At 33.7% G+C, this 19,573-nt stretch overlaps 1 protein-coding gene across 1 annotated transcript in view; it reads right to left on the bottom strand.

Annotated features, from left to right (window-relative positions):
• The window catches only part of LOC112469032 (nesprin-1-like), a 134,027-nt gene that overhangs the window by 84,044 nt on the left and 30,410 nt on the right, over positions 1–19,573 (bottom strand). Inside the window, 6 exon segments of the mRNA XM_025049483.1 lie at positions 1,787–1,951; positions 3,126–3,263; positions 5,162–5,269; positions 10,835–10,944; positions 13,418–13,614; positions 17,686–17,864. Coding sequence (XP_024905251.1) covers positions 1,787–1,951; positions 3,126–3,263; positions 5,162–5,269; positions 10,835–10,944; positions 13,418–13,614; positions 17,686–17,864 — 897 coding nt within the window.

Raw genomic sequence — 19,573 nt, 5'->3', positions numbered from 1 at the left:
TGTTGGCTACAGGGCACCATGAATTAATATTTGCTAAATCTCATTCTCTAGTAAATAACACAGCTAATATTGTAAGACATTTTCTCTATGGTGAAGCACTTCAATCATACTTAAGTCTGTTAGATCAACAACAAACACAGGCTGTTTCTCAAAGCTCTAGATTGGAAGCACCTTCACCAGCTGCCCAGTGCCAAAAACTGGCACATAGTAGCATATTTGCTGAATGGACATATCTAACCCATAATCGCTGTACATTCTACATTTGATTTAAAACCCTAAGATGACTTCTGTATGAAATATTCACAACCATTACATGATTTACATGAAGAAAAATTATGAGACGGTATTCACAGTGAATTACTAATTTGTTAAAGTGGTATTATTTGTATAGCCCTGCTTTAGCATTTTTTTCCTGTTTTGTAATATCCTGGGACTTTCAACATGGACATGGCCCAGGCTCTCTCATGCTTATGAGAAATCTTGACTTGGTTCAGCCCCGGGAAAATCTCTCTGACTTGATCTCTTAACCCTCACCTTCAGAGAACTAAAGTATAGGCCAGCAGGCCTGGATTTTATGTGTGTGTATCTAAAGATGAAGCAGGCTCCAAAGACATGCTCCCATCTGCGAGGCAGATTCTAGAGAGTTCTGTGTGTTCTGTGTGTTCTGTGTGTGTGGATGGTGATGGAGAAGAAAGAGGCCAAGCTAAGAAATACTCGGCTAAACTGTTTGAAGGTACTGATTATAAACGAAGAAGGGCCAAGAACAAACGGAGGAAGGACCCGCACTAAATGCCTAGGATCCCAAAATCTCGTCAGTCTTGCTTGCTGAGCTCGTCTGGGATGAGTGAGTGGAGCGGAAAGGGCCAGAAGCTGAAATTGCACGGCAACTCTATATCTCTAGTTCCAAAAATAAGATCCCAGAAGGACGTGAAACAAAATCTATCTTGAATTTTCTTTATATCTATCTAGTCTGGAATATATAACAGACTACTTCCTTGGGGTAGTTTTAAAAATATCAATAATTTGGTAGAAATATATATATGAGCTATAAATTGGCCATATGTGCTCAAGAGGAGAAACCTCTGCTTGTCAGTTTGTTCTCCACATATACAGTAAACCCCCACCATGAGACCGTTAATGAGGTACGCAAATTGCACAAAATGCAGAATTGTGTTAATGTGATGTTAATGAAAAATGGCATTTTTACTTAGATCTGACCTATCACAAAACACACAGAGGAAGTATACGAGACCTTATGCTAAGCACACTAATTGTGCAATAAGCTGAAAAAAGTCTCAAATGACTAAGATGTCATCAAGGCCTAATCCCACCATTTCTTAAGACCATCACTCCCCACCCCAACCCCACTCTGTGGCACCAGAACATAAGAACTTGGCTACTTGGCTTGTCTTCCATTGAGAATGGAGGCCGGAATGAGATCTGGAGCCAATGACCAATCACATTATTATGCAAATGCATATTGTCTGTAGGCGTATCTTTTGAAAAATAATATGTAGCAACAGAAATAACAAAGAGAACTTCGAGTGAAAAAAATACCACAAAGCTACTGGAAAACATCTCAGGAAATAAATGTACTGGTGCTGACTGCATTAACAAGTACAGGAAAAGGAAGTACAGATCTGAAAACTTCTAAGAAGGTGTGACATCTCTGAATCAGTATGAATGGATGCCTGGAAAGCCAGAGTCAGCGTGAATTTTAAATAGGCCACATCTCCAGTCCACACGGGACTGGTTTGCTGGAAGGTTTTCTGACCAGAATGTTTACCTTGTGTTGTTCACGTTTCCGTTGTATAGTGTTGGCCGTTTCCTCGTGGACCTGCTGAATGGTTATTTCCTCCCTCAGGGCCACCTCTGCTCTGTATAACCAGGCGCCTATGGTACCCAGAGGTGCTGGAAGAGACTTATCAAGCTGTATATGCCAATCGAATAGCTGAAATACAAAAGTAGAAAAATGAAATATCTCTGATACAGAAGGCAATTCCTAAATTTCCCCCAAATCGTTTTATACCCTAAGTCTTTAAGTTAATAACTTCAGATTAATCTAGTAAATATCAAAGAAATTATCTGTGTTCTGAATTTAATGCTTTGAGAATGGGGAGGAAATTAGAGTTAAAAGCAAATTTTGAGAAAACTTAAAATACATTTTAGACATAGAAGGATATTACTGGGACCTTAAGCCATTTTCTTCTTATAGTAATAGCATAAAGCTTTTGCTGGAAGGGATTGGATTTGCTAACATGATCAAGGATGCAAGAGTTATATACCAGCTGATGTGCATTCCTTAAAATCTCCTACATGAGGAGAATGGGTCCAGAAAAATCAGAGTCATTTAGACATCTCTGGAGGAAGACAAGTATTTAGGATTCTTTCTATAATAATATAATTCCCTAACTGCCTCTCCATTTCTTTCACTTTATTCAATTCTCAAGCACTATTTCCCAGCCTATTGGAATGCCAAGTGAGATGGGTTGAGATGTTTGGAAACTAAGCTATTCTTTGATAGAGTTTATGGGGAAAAAATAGATTAGAAAAATGAAGAAAATAGGGTACATTGAATGCAAATATTCCCATTAGTGACAGACATTTCAGAGGTTTTGAAATCTTGGTCTTTAAATTTGCAAAGTATTAATATTAAAGTTACTGAGCAGTTTTCCTTCAGATTCATGAAAGACCAGATAAAAAGATGTGGTTAAGTTAAAAAAAAGAAATGAATGTGAATGTAGGAAGTTTATTAACCAGTGATGAATCATGGTTATGAAATATGGAGAAGTTGTGGATGCTCCAATCCCAAACAATCCAGAATTAATGTATGTCAGGTGAGAAATAATCCAGAAGGTCTTCCAGGATTTCACTCTATCATCTGATCAATGGTAATACCAGGCGTAGGGCAGGAAAGTCAAGAAAAATGTTGTTACACAAGCATTTCCCTTAACTTAAAGGAAAACTTGATAAGAGAGCAAAGATTTTCCCACAGGCAAGCCTTTCTCACCTCAGACAGAGGCAGGAGAACCTGATACAACCTTGCCATGTAGAAAAGGATGATGGAAAATATTCTTGACTAAATTACGTTAAGCCCCAATGAAGTTAATCGTGGGACAACTTACCCTGGAGGACACTCTATCCCAGGACTGTTTTACCAAGGCTTGGTCAAGTGACAATTTACCGTCTCTATATAAAGGTTGTATTAAATGTTCAATCTGTTTCCTTTTCATTTCATATTGAACTCTGAAGTGCCTGAATGACTAAAAGAGGAAAAATAGCAACGACGTGGCAATGAGTCAAAAAAAGCAAAAGCAAAGGAAACCATGTTTCCTAAATAACAATCCTTTATATTTGGATAGCATTCAGTGTATGTTGTTGATAATAATAATGACAGTCATGATACAAAAAGCAGCTCCCATTCATCAGCCCTGACGATGAGCCTGGCCACATGCTTAGGCTTTCCATGTATCATCTCTCCTGACAAGAACTTCTACATTTTATATTAAATCAACACATCCTAAAATATGACTCTATGTCTAAATATAAATTGAAAATATCACTGATATGTGCAGTTATCATGTTAGAGAACATAAGAATGGCCCTACAGAATCTAACAGACAACACCACATCTAAAAGGATTTCTGAATAAACAAACATGCAAATCCTCATGAAGAACACTGGGGGGCGATGGTGAGTAAATATTGTAACAGTTATCTTTTCATTCCCTCTAACTTAATGTAATTAAAAAATACCAAAATATAAAATCAATCTTCAATTTTATTCCACAGAATCCTATGAATGGAAAACTTTGGAAATACACAATTTGATTGAAAAATAGAAGCAGACAGAAAATGTTGATGACACAATTAACCCACAGACAAAATAAAATGTTCCCTCTATTTTGATTTCTGATGGTTTCTACCCTGATTTTAAGAAACTGGTGATCATATTTGGCCTGAAAGGAGTGTTTCCATTTTGTACTTTTCTAATGCTTTGGTTCCCTCTTATAAAATAACATCTGTACAACAGGTAACTTTATAACTTGCAATTTATTTTTTGACAATTTATACTAAAACTAAAACTCCCTAATGGACTAAATAAATGTATTCACTCTGTCCTTGCATTTCTATTCTCAATGTTCTGGTTTAATAATTTTTTTTTTAAATGGAGCTCATCCCAGAAAACTGTATTTTGGGGGGAAGAAATGATTACATCAAATTTCAAAGCAAAAAGGAAATACTACATATAATCACATATTGACTACTTTGCCACATTCACCAGATATAATATTGATGGCATCATCCATCTAAATTCCAGCACACTTTATAGATACGATTATATAAAATCACACACGAATGCAATAGCTATATCTCTTATTGTTTGCCATGTTGAATCTCTCACATCACGGTACCTTCTTTTGGTAGCAAAAATGATTGAAATATAATATAGATAAGGATATATTATAGTTTTACTACTAAAATGCAATGCTATTTTAAATAAGGGGAAATGGCAGTGCTGCAAAGAATAAATCATACTTTAATGGGAAAACCCATTATATGATTTTATCTTGGAAGTGGAAACTGGCGGCCAAAATCCAATTAACGACCGTGTAATGAGACTGGGGAAAACGACAACAAAACCACAACCACCACAAAACAACCCTGGCGTCTACTTGAATTCAATAGTGTTGGACGAGGCAGGTCACAGTGAAACTGAACCTATTAATGGACCCGCCCCAAATATTCCTGGTGCACTCTTTATTAAATTCAGCTTTTTCAATAGTAGTTTTGAATTTGGCACCGAAGTCTTTTTATTGATTTTGTTATTGTTTTTGTTATGGGACATCTACAAAACCATGAATTCTACAAAAACAATAACTAGAAGTTTGTGTCCTGGGTCATTTGTAAGACTCAAAGTTTTGAAAAAGTCATGAAGTCTCAGAGCTCCATAAATAGTGTGGACAATACAACGTAAAACTGCTTATTTACACAGAAACACAATGATTAAATCACAAGCAAACTTAAGGTACTGAACATTATTCCCCTAAAGACTTCGTTCATTAATATCATTTGAGAGAGTAAACATAGATTAAATGACATATATGAATCTTACTTATGAAAAGCTTTTGAAAAATTGAAATCTCTTTTTCATTCGTTACCTGATATTTATCCTGCAAATTTGATTCCGTCATCTGTGCCCTCGTCAAATCTCTTTCAAACTGTTCTATCCAAACTTTCATTTCCTTCAAAATTAGCCTGTCTTCTCTCTAGAAACCAGCAGATATTACAATCTGATTAGTAACTGTGCATTTATTTAATTGCTGATTAATGCCTGACTAATTTTAGAACAGACTTAATTTTAATAAGTTTCAATTGTCTCTGAAAAATTTTCTCTCTCTCCATTCTCACCCCTGTTGAAGAGTAAAAAATAAGAGTCAATTCTATAAAAAATACCTTAATTATATTGGAATACTGAAATTATCTCCATTTTGTTTTTCAAGAAACACTAATTTAAGAAAATGTCTACAAGAAGGGAATGTCCCAAGTACAATAGCTGAAATGGTGATAGAAACATAGCCTTCCAGTTTCTTCTTAATCCAAGGCCATTGGTAACCCAGAGGACTATTCTGGTTGGATTGATTTTGACCAAATTCAAGAAGCTACAGTTATAGCCACATCGGACTACTTGTATATATTATTGAAAAATACTATTCAGTGTTGACAAGCTCCATGTGAACAGAAAACACATCTTTTTTAAGGTGATATTTCTAGACCCTGGCAACATGGCCACTAGATTTCCTAAATTTTATAAATTAGTCAAAATATCCCAAGTTTTCATCGATTTCTTATCTACTAAAAATGCCAAAGTAATCAAAAACATATTTAATATGATTTTTTGGCACTTACAAATAGCTTTAAATTACAGCATCTCCCTCGATGATCACAGACCTTGTCTCTGATGACAAGTGACACAGCAGAGGGAGGAAGGTTTTCTGGCTATGGAGGCGGGCAGGACTGGTCACAGATTCCGGTTCTAACACGTACTAGCTATGCAACCTCGGGCACCTCTTTTTCTGTTTCTTTTGTTTTTAACCTCTCCACTGTTACACCATCATCTGAGGAGTCATCACACATCCTTCCCATGGTTTGGGGGACAACAGAGATAGTCTATGACATGCCTAGCACAGAGATTGGCACAAAATACTATCATGCCTCCTGCCCCTTTCTCCCTTTCCCGTCTTGTGAAGGCTACCCTCTTCTGCCTGCAGCATTTTCCCCTGGATAAGGCCCCCTTTGGAGCTCAGCTCAGGCACAGTCTTCTCTGGCCCAGAAGCTTTTTCTAACCCGGAAGTCTATGACAGTCGTTCTCAAATTTTTGTGTACACTGGAACCAGCTGGTGGGCCTGTGAAAACGTGGACTACTGGGTGCCACCTTCAAACTTTCTGGCTCAGTAGATCCAGGATGGAGGCTGAAAATTTGTATTTTTAATAAGTTTCCCAGTGAATCTAGTATTGTTAGTCTAGGGACCACATTTTGAGAATACTTCTCTGTGACGCCGTTAACAACCTGAGCTCAAATAGTTATCTAAAACGCACTACACACTGTATCCTCCACTTAATTGTCTTTTTTTTCTCCCCATATACAAATCCCTATATGTCTTTTTTACTCTAGCCTAATGCAGGGTCTGGCATCCAGTGTCACTCAGTATATAACTGTGGAATAAATGATTGATCGCTAACTTAGTTAATTAGAGAAAGCAAAGGAATGAAAGCCCAAGATTGCAAAGCTTTAGCTCCTCCCATAATGGCTCTTCTGAATGAACAGCGAATATGATCAAGGGACACATTTTGTTATCAGCTGACTTTCATGCTCGTAAAAGCACTAATAATACATTTTATGAGCTCAGTGGAGCAAAATGATCTTGGTCTACCTGAAACAAAAATCAATTTGACATTTGATATGAAATTAGTTACTTTTGATTTTTTTTATTGCAATGTTGGCATAAAGTCTATTGTGTTGACAGATCCTTCACTGAGGCCTAGACGGTATATAAAGAAAGATAGGAAAATTGAACTATGGAATAACTTAGATATGGGGAAAAATTCATAACTATTAATTCTACAAATATTTTTTGAGTACTTACCATGTGCCATGAACTTACTAAACCATGTGACCCAATACTGAGATGTGATTAAACTCAAGATTGTCAAGTAACTGAATACTTACCTTTTTCAATGAATGACTTCCTGCTTAACTATTTAAAAATGCAAAAATAAATCTTTAACTTTGTTTTCAATGTCACATATAAAAAAACCCAACAGTTATTGTCAATTCTCCCTTTTATTAGTGCTATTAAGGGTTATTAAAGAAAAATTAATGGATGTCATCTTATAATTAAATATTAGTGGGAAAGCCCATGGGAGCAGCTTAGACTATAACTAACATTTAATAATGCTTTTATATGTTATTTGTTCTAATAGGGAAGAAAAGGAAATAACAGAATTAAGGTATTAAAAAATGTTTATATAAAGACAAGTACATGCAAAGGAATGGCTAGTAAGCTATGGAATGTAGGATGTTTGGAAGAGGTCTCTAATTCAAGATTACAATAAATCTTACCTTAAGATTTTGGATAGAATTTACAAAAGGTAGGAAACCTGGAAATATTTCCTAACAATATGAAAAGATAATATATAGAAAAATAATGTAAATAAAGGACAAAAATTATATAGAAAACAAGAAAAAAAAAACCAATGGAGAAGCATCTGTCTATAAAGAAATAGACAATAATAGTTATTTTAAGATGTTTTCATAACTTTTAAAAGTATTAAAGTGTTTCAATCAAATAAGGTAATGTAATATTCTGGCATTTGATGTTTTTGTTTTAATTTGCAATAATAGTCATATGTGGCAATATATTCATTTAATAAATATGTCTTGAGATATTAAACATTTTAAAATAACAATGTAAAGAAGAGGTATACAGATTCATGGTTTCCTCTCCATAAATACACTCATAATATGCATCTCTATATCCCTATAACAATTAAGACTGTGCTGTGCTTCTGAAAGCAGACAATAACATTTGTTGCAATGGGAGAGGAATGAGTGAATGAAAAACTGAATGTTTAATAGGTGAGAGAGAGGGGTCAATAGCCTGTTTTATTTATTTACTACTGAGTGCTGATTATCCAAGGAATACCTTTAGGGAAAAAGTTTCTTTATCTGTTCTATTGGTTGAAGTAAGAAAGGCATAGTATGTTTATTTCCAACAAGAAAATTAGATTTAAAATGGTATCTATAAAACATCTAATTTAAATAAAGAGGACACATAAATCAAATACACCAAAAAAATGGAAGCCTGGTAGATATGTTCATGTCAATATTTTAAAAAATGAATTAAAACAACTATTTACTAAGGCCTGAGTGGACAAATATTGAGTATTTTGAGGCGATGGCATCAATAGCCCCAACATGTATAGTCTATAATAGTCATAAAGGTTCATTAGACAGAATTAGATGGCCATTTAGCTGCATTAAACGAACATAGGCCCTACATCATAAAAAATAATTCTTTTCTTATTTAAAAGAGTCATTTTAGATGGTTATGCTTTACATTATAAATACCACATTTTAAAAAAGGCAAAGCTTATAATACATTTTCTTTAAAATTAATTTTTAAAATCATATGCATCTTCTTTATAGGGAAGGGATAGAGGGAATTTTTTAAAAAAACAATTAGAATTTATTTTCTAGAAAATGAGATTAATCTCTTAATAATAAAGCCTCTTTAGTAAAGTACATTAATAAGCTTATATCAAGAGTGTGTGTGTGTTTTAAATCTCTAAGGATTTTTGCCTTAAATTCTCACTCGTGAGCACTAATGAAAGCATCCCTTTTTGTTTCCCAGACTTTTTCAGCCACAGAATTTACTCATCTGGAGAGATAATTAATGTCGGAGAAATTAAAATAGTACAAACTCAGAAACCAGATCAGAAATAAATCCAGTTGGGTAAATAGAAATACATGATATATGAAAATCAGATGGAAAGCTGACTTTCTCAATGCTGTATTAAGTCTAGTATGCTTTCTTTAGACTTTCTTATTCATACAGCAGCATCCACACCTGATTATATTCTCAAAACCCAGAAATCTCCCTAATAGCTCTAAAGCACGCGCGCCTCAACCTATACAAGGATTTGCACTGTCTGTCCTTTCGCCTTCTGTGGGGCTTCATAGAAATTTACTTCGCCACTTAAAGTTACTCAGGTGGTCAATGTCTGTGCCTGCAGCCTGCCAAGGAATAAAAAAAGTCTTCCTGAAGCTATAGTTTTAAAGAAACTGAGATCGTTCTGTCAAATGCTGGATTACCTTCCTCCAAGCAACCGAGGAAACATCAGTTACCATTGTTTTGCTTAATTCTTTTAGGAAGTCATTGATTTCTATTAGTGCAATACTTTTTCCTAGTTGAAAACTTTGGGCTATGTTCCCCTGGCCTTTCCTTTTCTTAAACCTGTTTTGAAGTTTATTTAGAAAACAAATTTTAAGATTTCTGTTTTTCTTGTTGTTCTCCATTATAATCTAAAACTGCTCTAAACAAACAAACAAACAAACAAAATCCTCTAGCTGTGACCTAAGCAATGAGGACAGAGAGATAGTTTTTAACAAATTTTGAAAAGTTTATTTATTACTTTCCCTGATGTCATTTGGCCTTCTAATTAACTATAAAATCAGCAGTACATCCACTTCTTTATAATAAACAAATACTACTTTTAACAGATTAGGAGAATGGTAATATCAATTGTGTTAAAGACTAGGGAAATAGGCATTCTGGTTTGCTAACTGGAATATAAAATGGGACAAACTTTCATACAGGGTATTTGAAAAAGAATTTCAAAAAGCACTAAAACTCTGTATGTTCTTTAGCCCAGAAATTCCACTTCTAAGAAAACTGTAAGACAATGCTTTATTACAAAATTGTTCATAGAAGCACTGTTTATAATAGTAAAAAATCATAAATTTTCAAGAATTAAGATTGGATAAATTACTGTGCATCTATATGATGACCTGGAGAAAATGGAAAAACTTTTGTATAACGTAACAGAAAAAGAATATTATGCTGTACGTATACTATGATTTTATTTTTGTTAAAATATATGAATCCACATATACACAGAAAAATGTTGGGAACTCATAGTAACATATTTTTTTTTCTAGAATAGTTTTTCTCTAAAAGGTCAAATAGAGAAAAAAAATTTCTTTTTTTCCCGAGGTTATGTTTTTCTTTATGACAATGAACAATGTTATTTGAGCAATACAAAAAGTATAAATGTTATTTAAACAATTAAAGGCTTAAAAATCTAACCATAGTGAATAATGAGAACTTTTACAAGTTTGCCATACTTTCATATGTTTGCTGTGAGTAGCAACTTATCTAATAAAATCTAATAGTCAAAAATAGATTTCATCAGATCTAGCAGAACAAGGGGGTTAAAAATGTAGATGTGCTAATGACATGATGGATATAAAATTATTTCAGTCTTCAAAATACTAAAATGGAGTTTCCCGACACTGCTATCTTTCTTCATTTTTAATTCATCAGTATTATATATCCAGCATTTATTATTAGTAATATTATCTCTGTCATATCCAACATTCAAATCAGAGAAGTCTTTTCCTATAATCACCTCCCCGGTTGGTGGTACTTACTTTTACTCAGTTGTTATATGAAAATGCATTGCAATTTAATATTTTGAAAATAGCATGCTTAAAAACCAAAGTCATCATCATTGGGTGTACTGTCAACACTTGAAGAAAAACAAATACTTACATCGGTCTCTTGCATATCAGTGCTTGTGTTGTGAATGTCAGGATAATGTTTCAGAAACTGGGCTACATAGGTCATAATAGACTTCTCATCTGGTTTATCCACATCGACATCTGGAAAACCCAAACCAAACATGCATTAACTAACTACCACTAATTAGATTATAATAATACAAACTTTGAAATCTAGCTAATATACCAAAAAAAAAAAAAAAAAAAACCTGTCCTAAATGCAGAAGAAAAATAGAATTAATATTTAGAAATTTGGTGAGAGGAAAAGGGGAAACAAGTATAGCCTGGATGATACAAGGTGGAAATTTGATGATTCATAAAGATGACACGTTTTAACTCAGAGCTTTTAGGGAAGTAGTACTTGTGTCATTTAAATCTCCACATTAAGTGATTAGAAATCTGAGATACTATATGGTTATGCAGACATTCTGTCTAGTTAGTAAGACACAAATAATATATAAATTCCAGAATTGGGGTAGTATTTAAAACACAGGTTTGGAACTGAATGATAAGTGACTATATAGCTTGGATAACTACATATAGCCAAATGTAAATAACCCTCAACCCCCACAAATTCTGCTTTAGAAAAGAGGAAGATGCCTTATGTTCAATTCCTTAGAAATCCTCTCCATTATGGAACATTCTCTCTAAATTACTGTATTTTGTACAACAAGTACTTTTAGAAAGAGACAGAGTCTGACAAGATTTGGATCATTGTCATTTGAAGTTTATGAATGTTTACCTAATAAAATCAGGCAAAGAAATTTATACAAATATAATAATTACATGGGTATAAGACTATATAAATAAAAAGTATTAAATGGTAATGAGTCAAAAAAAGCAAAAAAGTCTTTTAAATACCCCTTTTAAAGACAATGACAAAGTGATTACATTTTGGGGACTACCAATATAAAATATGTACCTATAGAGCAAAGAATAAAATAGAACAAACAAAAAAATAGCAAAATATATAACTACCTTACTATTTTGTAATGCTCCTTGTGCTTTAAGATTTCATTTCTAAGGACTATCGATGTAGGATCTAAAAAGTACAGCAACTCAAACGACTTAAAAGGAAAAAAACATAATGTACTCTGGAATTTGTCAGATGACTCAAAGGTGATTTTAAAAATGACAAGATCACCAATATGGAAGACACATGTGAAGAATGAGTAAAATTTTTATGAAATGTGAAAATGGAAAGAAAAGCAACATTTAATACATGATTTAAACACAGTGCATGCTTTTAAGTATATGCATAACAAATGACAAAATAATTATTATAATAGATTTTGGTCTATTTAATCTGTATCCCTAAAAGTTTATACATTCAAGTTGACTACATAACTTTTTGATAGGGAAGTTCTCATTAGGAAAATAAAGGATCACCTTATACTTGGGATAGCCTGGGATTTGGGCAATCTCATTTTCTGATCATCTAAGAAAATATTAAGGTCCTCTTGTCTAGTGGATATGAAGGAAACTTTTATACTCTCATCTCACCTCGTCTAGGAAAAGTTTCAGCTCTGGTGAATGCTCTGAAGTTGAGGGTTCAGATAGACATGTGGCTGTCCCCTTGAGCTGAGTCAGTGTACTGGATACTATCGGGTCTTCATGTGCAGAAACAAAGTGGGAAGCCTTGAAGCCTTGGCTCTCCTAGTGAATTGAGGGGCCCAAAGCATGTTCCTAAAAGGCTAGGGATCACGAGGCTGCTCCCCGACCTCAGACGAAACTAACCAGACCCCTGTAGGTCTCTTAGGCTTACTTTTGAAAACACAGTGTCTCCACTTAGTGACATTGTTTTAGAGCTAGAAATGTTCATTCTGAAATCTCACCTTTAAAAATAACTTACTTTCACTGTGTACATATTTCTGCATTTGTCAATAAAAATTTCCATAATTGCCAACCAAAAGAAAAAACTTCCATGACATTTGGAAAGTTTACTTGTACCCTTTTATTTCAACATAACAAACAACTTACTCATTTTTTTATGATTAAAAATGTCAAAATTATCTTTTGAAGGCTTGAAAGAGTTAACTCCATTTCCAGAAAAATCTTAAATTCGCAGTCTTATAAAAATGTACCAAACAATGGGATGAAAAATATTAGTCAGTCATTTGTGTAGTTTTCTCAATTAGCAGGCACCAAAACACTGGATGATTGCTGTTATTTCTAAATATTTAATGACTGACCTTTTAAAGATATGATCTTAAGTTACTAATAATCTTTTATTTCTTCCAGATTCTTTGGAGTTATAGTAACAGAGTAATTCCTTTATTGTGTGACACCCCTCCGCCCCCAAACACATGCTTCTAAAATTTTCATTCCACCCATAAATATAATGAGTAAGTACAATTCCCCTAGCTGAACCTCCAATGTCAGAGTGCTGTTCAGAGCACTTTGCTCCTGAATTTAGCAGCAAATAATAGTTTAAGAAAATATCAATGCAGGAAGGTACTATTTCTTTTTGCTTTCCTCAAGTTTTCTGGCCTCAAATAGAGTCTTGAAAGTCACCTGTAATTTCCGGGTGTGAGATACAAACCTGATGAGCTGAGCCAACAAGTAGTCAACGTACCTTCAGGATCTAGCAACCTGGGGATCCCCAGTTCTGTCTCAGCAATAGTGAAGGCTTCCTCCAGGTTTTCTCGGTTAGATCTTCCTTTGACCCTCTCCAAGTCCACTAGTTCTGGTCGGATAGCGTGGATGACTGAATGAAAGGCAACCCCACTTCTCCAACTCCGCCCAAAGTCTTTTACTTACATTCCAGTCTGCCTTCATGTGATAAAAAAAATAAATAAATAAAATAATGTCACATTCTGAATAGATAATATGCATTTTCCTGAAGGCCTCAGGCAGAATCTGACCTTGTTCAGCAAGGAATGATGTACAGTGAGCTATACCAGTTAAGCGGTTTTGAGAAAATGTAAGCAAAACAATATTTTTAGAAGGTAAGAAGATAAGATGTAGAAATTCTGGTTCCATACTTAAAGTTTTCTATATTAGATTTTTCAGTAATCGAGATACTCAATTTAAAGTACATTTTTAAAAGAAATCAATTTAGAGAAAAATGTCTGGCAAAATTTAAAAAAAAGGTAAGATTAGAAAAATACCAAAAATGATAATAATTCATCATTGTATATTTTTTGAAAAAAGCATCTAACATTTCTAATGATAATGATTAGTAAATTGTTATATATGCATAGGTTACAATAGACATTGTCAAATGGGTCTGAATTATATCAAATGCATTAGAATGAACAAATGCAGATGGAGGCAGTCATATCTGTGCATTAGTCATAAAAGAGTCAAATGATTCCCATTACCCAACAGATCAAATTGTTTTCTTAAACTCTTTTTTTAAAATTTTTTTTGAATTCCTTTGAGGGCAATGCCTTGGTGGCAAGTATTTGTTCTTTAGTGGTAGATTTAATTGATTCAAAGCCAGTTATGATAATTAAAAAAGTGATTCAAGTTAGTAGTCATACTTTGTCGTTGAAAACAGAAGTGAAGTAAGCTTACAATGAGTTGTTTTTTCTACATGAAACCTGTAGAAAAAGGCAGTTCCAAAAAGGGTAAAGATATTTGAGCAACAGTTATATCTCTCAAGTTTAGAGTCATTAAAGGTGATCGATTAATTAAGTAACAGTCAGTAGATAATTAAAAAATTAGTCTCACTACAGTTGTTTCTAAGTAAAGCAGAAATAACATCACTCAGTTCTTTTTTACCCTATATTCTCAAAATCTCCGTGAACTGTAAGATATAATATATATGACTAATAAAATGATCAATATAGAAAGTTGGTAAGTGCTCTTAAATTTTATCTCAGTAAACTTAAGATTCACTTTATAGTATGTTTTACCAATGTATATTCAGTTTGCATAAAATATATAGTCCTAAAAATAGCATCATTGAATCTAATCACTAGCTTCATGAATAAATATTTAAAGAACAGTTTTGTAAGACTCCAGTATTTGTAAAGTAACCTTGAATCTTCTCTTAGAGTTTCTGTCTTTCGTAGTACAGATATAATTTTTTTCAGCCAGTGTTTGACAAACTGACCAATATCTACCCACATTGAGCAGTATGTGCTTGTTATCCATTAATTCGTACATTTGCCTCTGGCTTCATCTTACTTTTCTACCTACATTTTCCCTTTGTCCACATTTCCTCATTTAAAAATGTTTTTGTATGCAATCTCTTAAGCCATCTTAAATTATTTTTAACCAAAATAGGTAAAGTGTAAATAAATAATTAGCTTATAAATAGTCATCATGTAATTACATATTTTCTGATTTTCTTGAACTTTTTATTTTTAGACATTTTCAAAATTAAATATATACAATGTTTCCTTAAATACCTATTATATTGGAATAATTTAAACATTTTAGTACATTTTCTTCTTCTATATTTGTCGAATATTCACACACACACACTCCGATAGTGTTTTGTATTAGATCAAAGTACTTAAACAAAGTTTTAGTTTTAGCCTAAACCTTTCATTTAAGAATCTTAGATACAAAAACCAAAGAAAACTTAGAGACATCACTTAAAAAAGGGATACAAACTTATAGAAACTTAGATATATCACTTAAAGAAATGATGAAGTATGTCCCACTTATAGGCATTTCTGACCTCTAATACATATTTACTTTAAGTTATTTTGAATGGATATGATATACATATCTTCACTTGTCTCGTTACCTTGTTAATTTTTGTCCTAAAATACAATTGTTCTTAGACATTTGAAAACAAGGTATGCAAATGTCAGATATGCTATAACTGAATGCTTTCATTTCTGAGAGTATGTACCCATAATAATGAAATTGGTAAAAAAAAGAAAAGAAAAGAAAAAAAAAAGACAGAAAGAAATAGGCAAGAGAGCTTAACTATCTTGTGCTGCTGAAACAGTTTTTTTTATTTACTTATCAAATATTTAGAAATTTTATATGAAAACTGTAAATAGACTCTGACAATTTGTCTGGTGTTTACTGGATGTTTTATCCTTTCTCGCCATCTTCAGACCAATAAACCTTCAGACTACAGAATCTCAGATTATCAATTTGCAAACATGTCATATACTAAAGTAGGTACAGATTCTAAAATCCTTTATCCACGTCAGGTAAGAGGTTGCTTGAAAAATGCAGACTGGGAAAATGTGAAAAGCAGCTTTTAGAAAATTTATCAACAATTCAGCAGCAAAATAGTATCATGTGTTCATTCCAGAATGTTTGTGGCAGAGAACAGACGTCTCCCGAAATCTCTGCATCTTACACAGCTGTAAAATAAATGGACTTGACCGATATGCTGATGAGTGAAAGAACCCTTGGGTCCATGAATGTGGACATTTATCCAGATAAGTAAAATACAACTTCCACTGATGTTACAAGTGTACAAGTTGCAGAAATGACTTTTAGTTATCATTAGACCCTTGCACATCTTTGAAACCTGTCACACCCTGTGTAAAACAAAACTACTACAGGAAAACTCCTCCGGCATTAAATCTGAGTTTACTTCAAGCTGCTATATGAAGTGAAAATCAATTAATTTTTGGTTAGTTTACTGCTGTGTGGAACAATCGACATTATTACAAAGTTTTACTGTAACAGCATCAAGACAAGTGTCCTAGCATGTGGTCACCAGATTCCTCTTGTCCCACACGCTTCTCCTCCTCACCCACTTAAACCGCAAGAGACAAGAAACACCCATGCAGAGGGATGCAAACAGTACGCCAGCAATGTGAAAACGGCTTTTTATTTCATTTCTATTACAGTTTGCTCTCAGAAATATTTTTAACTGCAACTTGAATCATAAAAATATGCCCCAAATTAGAAAGCCACCAATACGTTTTAAAAATTAAACAAAACTATATAAAAAACACTAATTATATCTCTTTATGTTTCTTTTTTCTCTCCTTATTTTTGCTCTTCAAACACTTTAAAAATAGAATTCCCTATGTTTAGCACCTGAATATTTTATAACAATAAGTATTTGTTTACATCTGTTTTCCAGAAGTAGAGAATATGATTCAGATTAGATTAAGGAATGCAAAATAACAGAAAGAGAATTAATTTTACATACCATTTATGAAAATTATACAAAAGCACAAATTCTATATGAAGAGATCTTACCATTGACCACATTTCTCCATAAAATACTGGTAGGATCAATTGAAAACTCTATTGAAATTGCTATGAAAAGATACTTCCTGTGAGTAGTACTTTCCTATCCAGCATTATCACATAAATGTACACGCATGCAAATTTATCATACCTAGAAGGAAACAAACTAAGAGAAAATTATCTGTCCATAAAGCTGGGGTTGACAAAGGAACTTACATTCCAGAAAAAAGATGAGATCAAAGAAAAAAATAAAAAATAAAATTGCTAGAAAGTCTCAGGAAATAAAAACAAATATAATTATTTCAGAATGTGGAACTTAATTCACATTATTATTAAACAGAACTCAATAGTCTTATGAAGAGATAATTAAGTTTAAACTTTCAATTTATTTATGGAAAGATTATTTAATAGGAAAAAAAAGTCCAAACAGTAACAAATAGAATTAGCACTCATGCTAATAAAAGTGTAGGGATTAAACAACTTAATCAGGCCCAATTGCAGGAATGAAGAAGGAATTACTTTTATGGCAGTATCTTCTAGAGCATTAGTGACAATGTGTGTTTATATTTTAATTCAAGAAAAGAGTGGAACAAGACCGTGAAGCAAAGCCATTCATTGAAATGTCTCCTCAAATTTTGCCATCATTGGAAGAGGTGCTCAGTAATAAATCGATAACCCAAACTATTCAAGAGTTTCAAATTTAACCAAACTCTTGGTACTTACTTGGCTGCTGTGTATTGAACCCACTTTAACAAAGCCTTCTTAGCATTTCCCTGGATCTTGGTGGCCACTTTGCGCTTACTCGGGGGGCTGGCAGTCTCCGAGCTGACCGTGCTGTCCACGGAGGACGTGCTGCTGGACAAGGACTGCAGCTGTGGCAGGTTGCTGGTCAACTCTTCGATCTGTACGTTCACAGTCGACAGAAATACAAGAATTATCTTTGTTCTTCCCTCAGATGTTTCACTTTTCCAACTAAAAATGGTTTATCTTAACACAGCTGGCAAAAAGTAAGCTCTTAAATGGCAGGACTGATGTTCTACTCTACTCTTTGTATGTCTCCCTGTATCTAAAACTTGTTAAATACAAGAACAAATAAGTAAAATCTAATAGTTATCTAAGCTCATAGAATGTACAACACCAAAAGTGACGCCCAATGTAAACTATGGACTTTGACAATGATGTGTCAATACAGGTTCATTAATTGTAACAAATATGCCGCTCTGAGGGGGCATTATGGGGAAGCTATGCGTGTGTAGGTGCAGGGGGTGTATGGGAAATCTCTGTACCGTCCACTCAATTTTGCTGTGAACTTAAACCTGCTCTAAAAAATAAAGTCAATTAAAAAAAAAAAAAAATCTAAGGGCTAGAGCTACAATTGTGAACAGAATGGCAAGTTAACTTCTCCCCCTAACATCTAATGGGAGCATAGAACTGGTCCTTTCCAGATAACAAAGATAAATTTTCTGAACTTCCTGTACCAACATTTCATCTTCACTGTGTTCTGCCCACTTTTCAGAGTGGGTGCCTTTGCCAGAGTTCTTTGGGGGAGTTTTATCTATAACACCTTTACAGGGAAGAAGAGGAAATTCTGCTTCCAAAAAACAATGTATCTGTGAAAGTCACATGCCTGCCAGCTTGAAGATCAACCCCAGAGGCATGACAAATGACAGAGCATCATTAAACATCTGCTATGACCTCCCTCCATGACATTATACAACTTAAAAGGGAACTGTAGCACAATACCTGGAAATATAAAATAATGGTCCACATCAGTCCAAGAACTATTGAGGGTCGGCCATCAGCGATATCGGTAGAGTTAATGTTGACTAATTTAATCTGTTTAAAAAGAAAAACTGTACTAGTAATGTACTAGAAAATTATAGCTTGTTTAAGTACGCAATAATGAGCACTTCATTAGACAGCAATAAAACTCGGTCATGCCTATATATTAACACACACAAGTAAGTAATGTGAGCCAGAAAAACAAACAGGCACATGGTTTCAGTGGAAATTTCAAGAGCATTCATTAGGTGCACACAATAAAAATTACTATCAAATGAATTTCAAAAACTTGTTTAAGTTGAAAAAACGTGGCATCATGCAAAGAATTACCAACAAAATGCCAGACAGGAAAAAAAAAAAAAAAGGGTCATTCTTTACATTTAGAAGTTGACTGGAACTTAAAAGAAGCTGTGATAAATAGTTTAAGAAGATGCACTTACTTTGAAGTTTGCTACCAAATAGCATGAAACTTATGTTCTCTTTTACCTATAAAAGTCAGGAGTTAAAGATTCTAAAATTTGTACTAACCGGTGATCCTCTGTACATGGACTGACATGAAAAACAAAGGGAGAAGATGATATACACACATAAATAGCCTTTCAAAATCAGCAGCGTTTGTTCAAAGGGAATAAAAATGTAGGTAGTAAATTTAGAGCATTATTTGAGGAATATATTTTAAAGACAAAGGAAAGGTAAGAAATAGTAAAATAGAAAGAGACGTTTAAGGTTCAGTTCCTTACTTTGGGGCACTGATAACTATAAAGTATTGAGGACACATATTAATCTGTCTACAATTGTTCCCAATTTTCATTTCAATGCCTTCGCAACT

Source organism: Pteropus alecto, unplaced genomic scaffold, assembly GCF_000325575.1.
Source record: "Pteropus alecto unplaced genomic scaffold, ASM32557v1 scaffold176, whole genome shotgun sequence".
In the NCBI taxonomy this organism is placed as follows: Eukaryota; Metazoa; Chordata; class Mammalia; order Chiroptera; family Pteropodidae; genus Pteropus; species Pteropus alecto.
The sequence above is the reverse complement of the archived record's forward strand: the minus strand, read 5'-3'. Positions and strand labels throughout refer to the sequence as shown.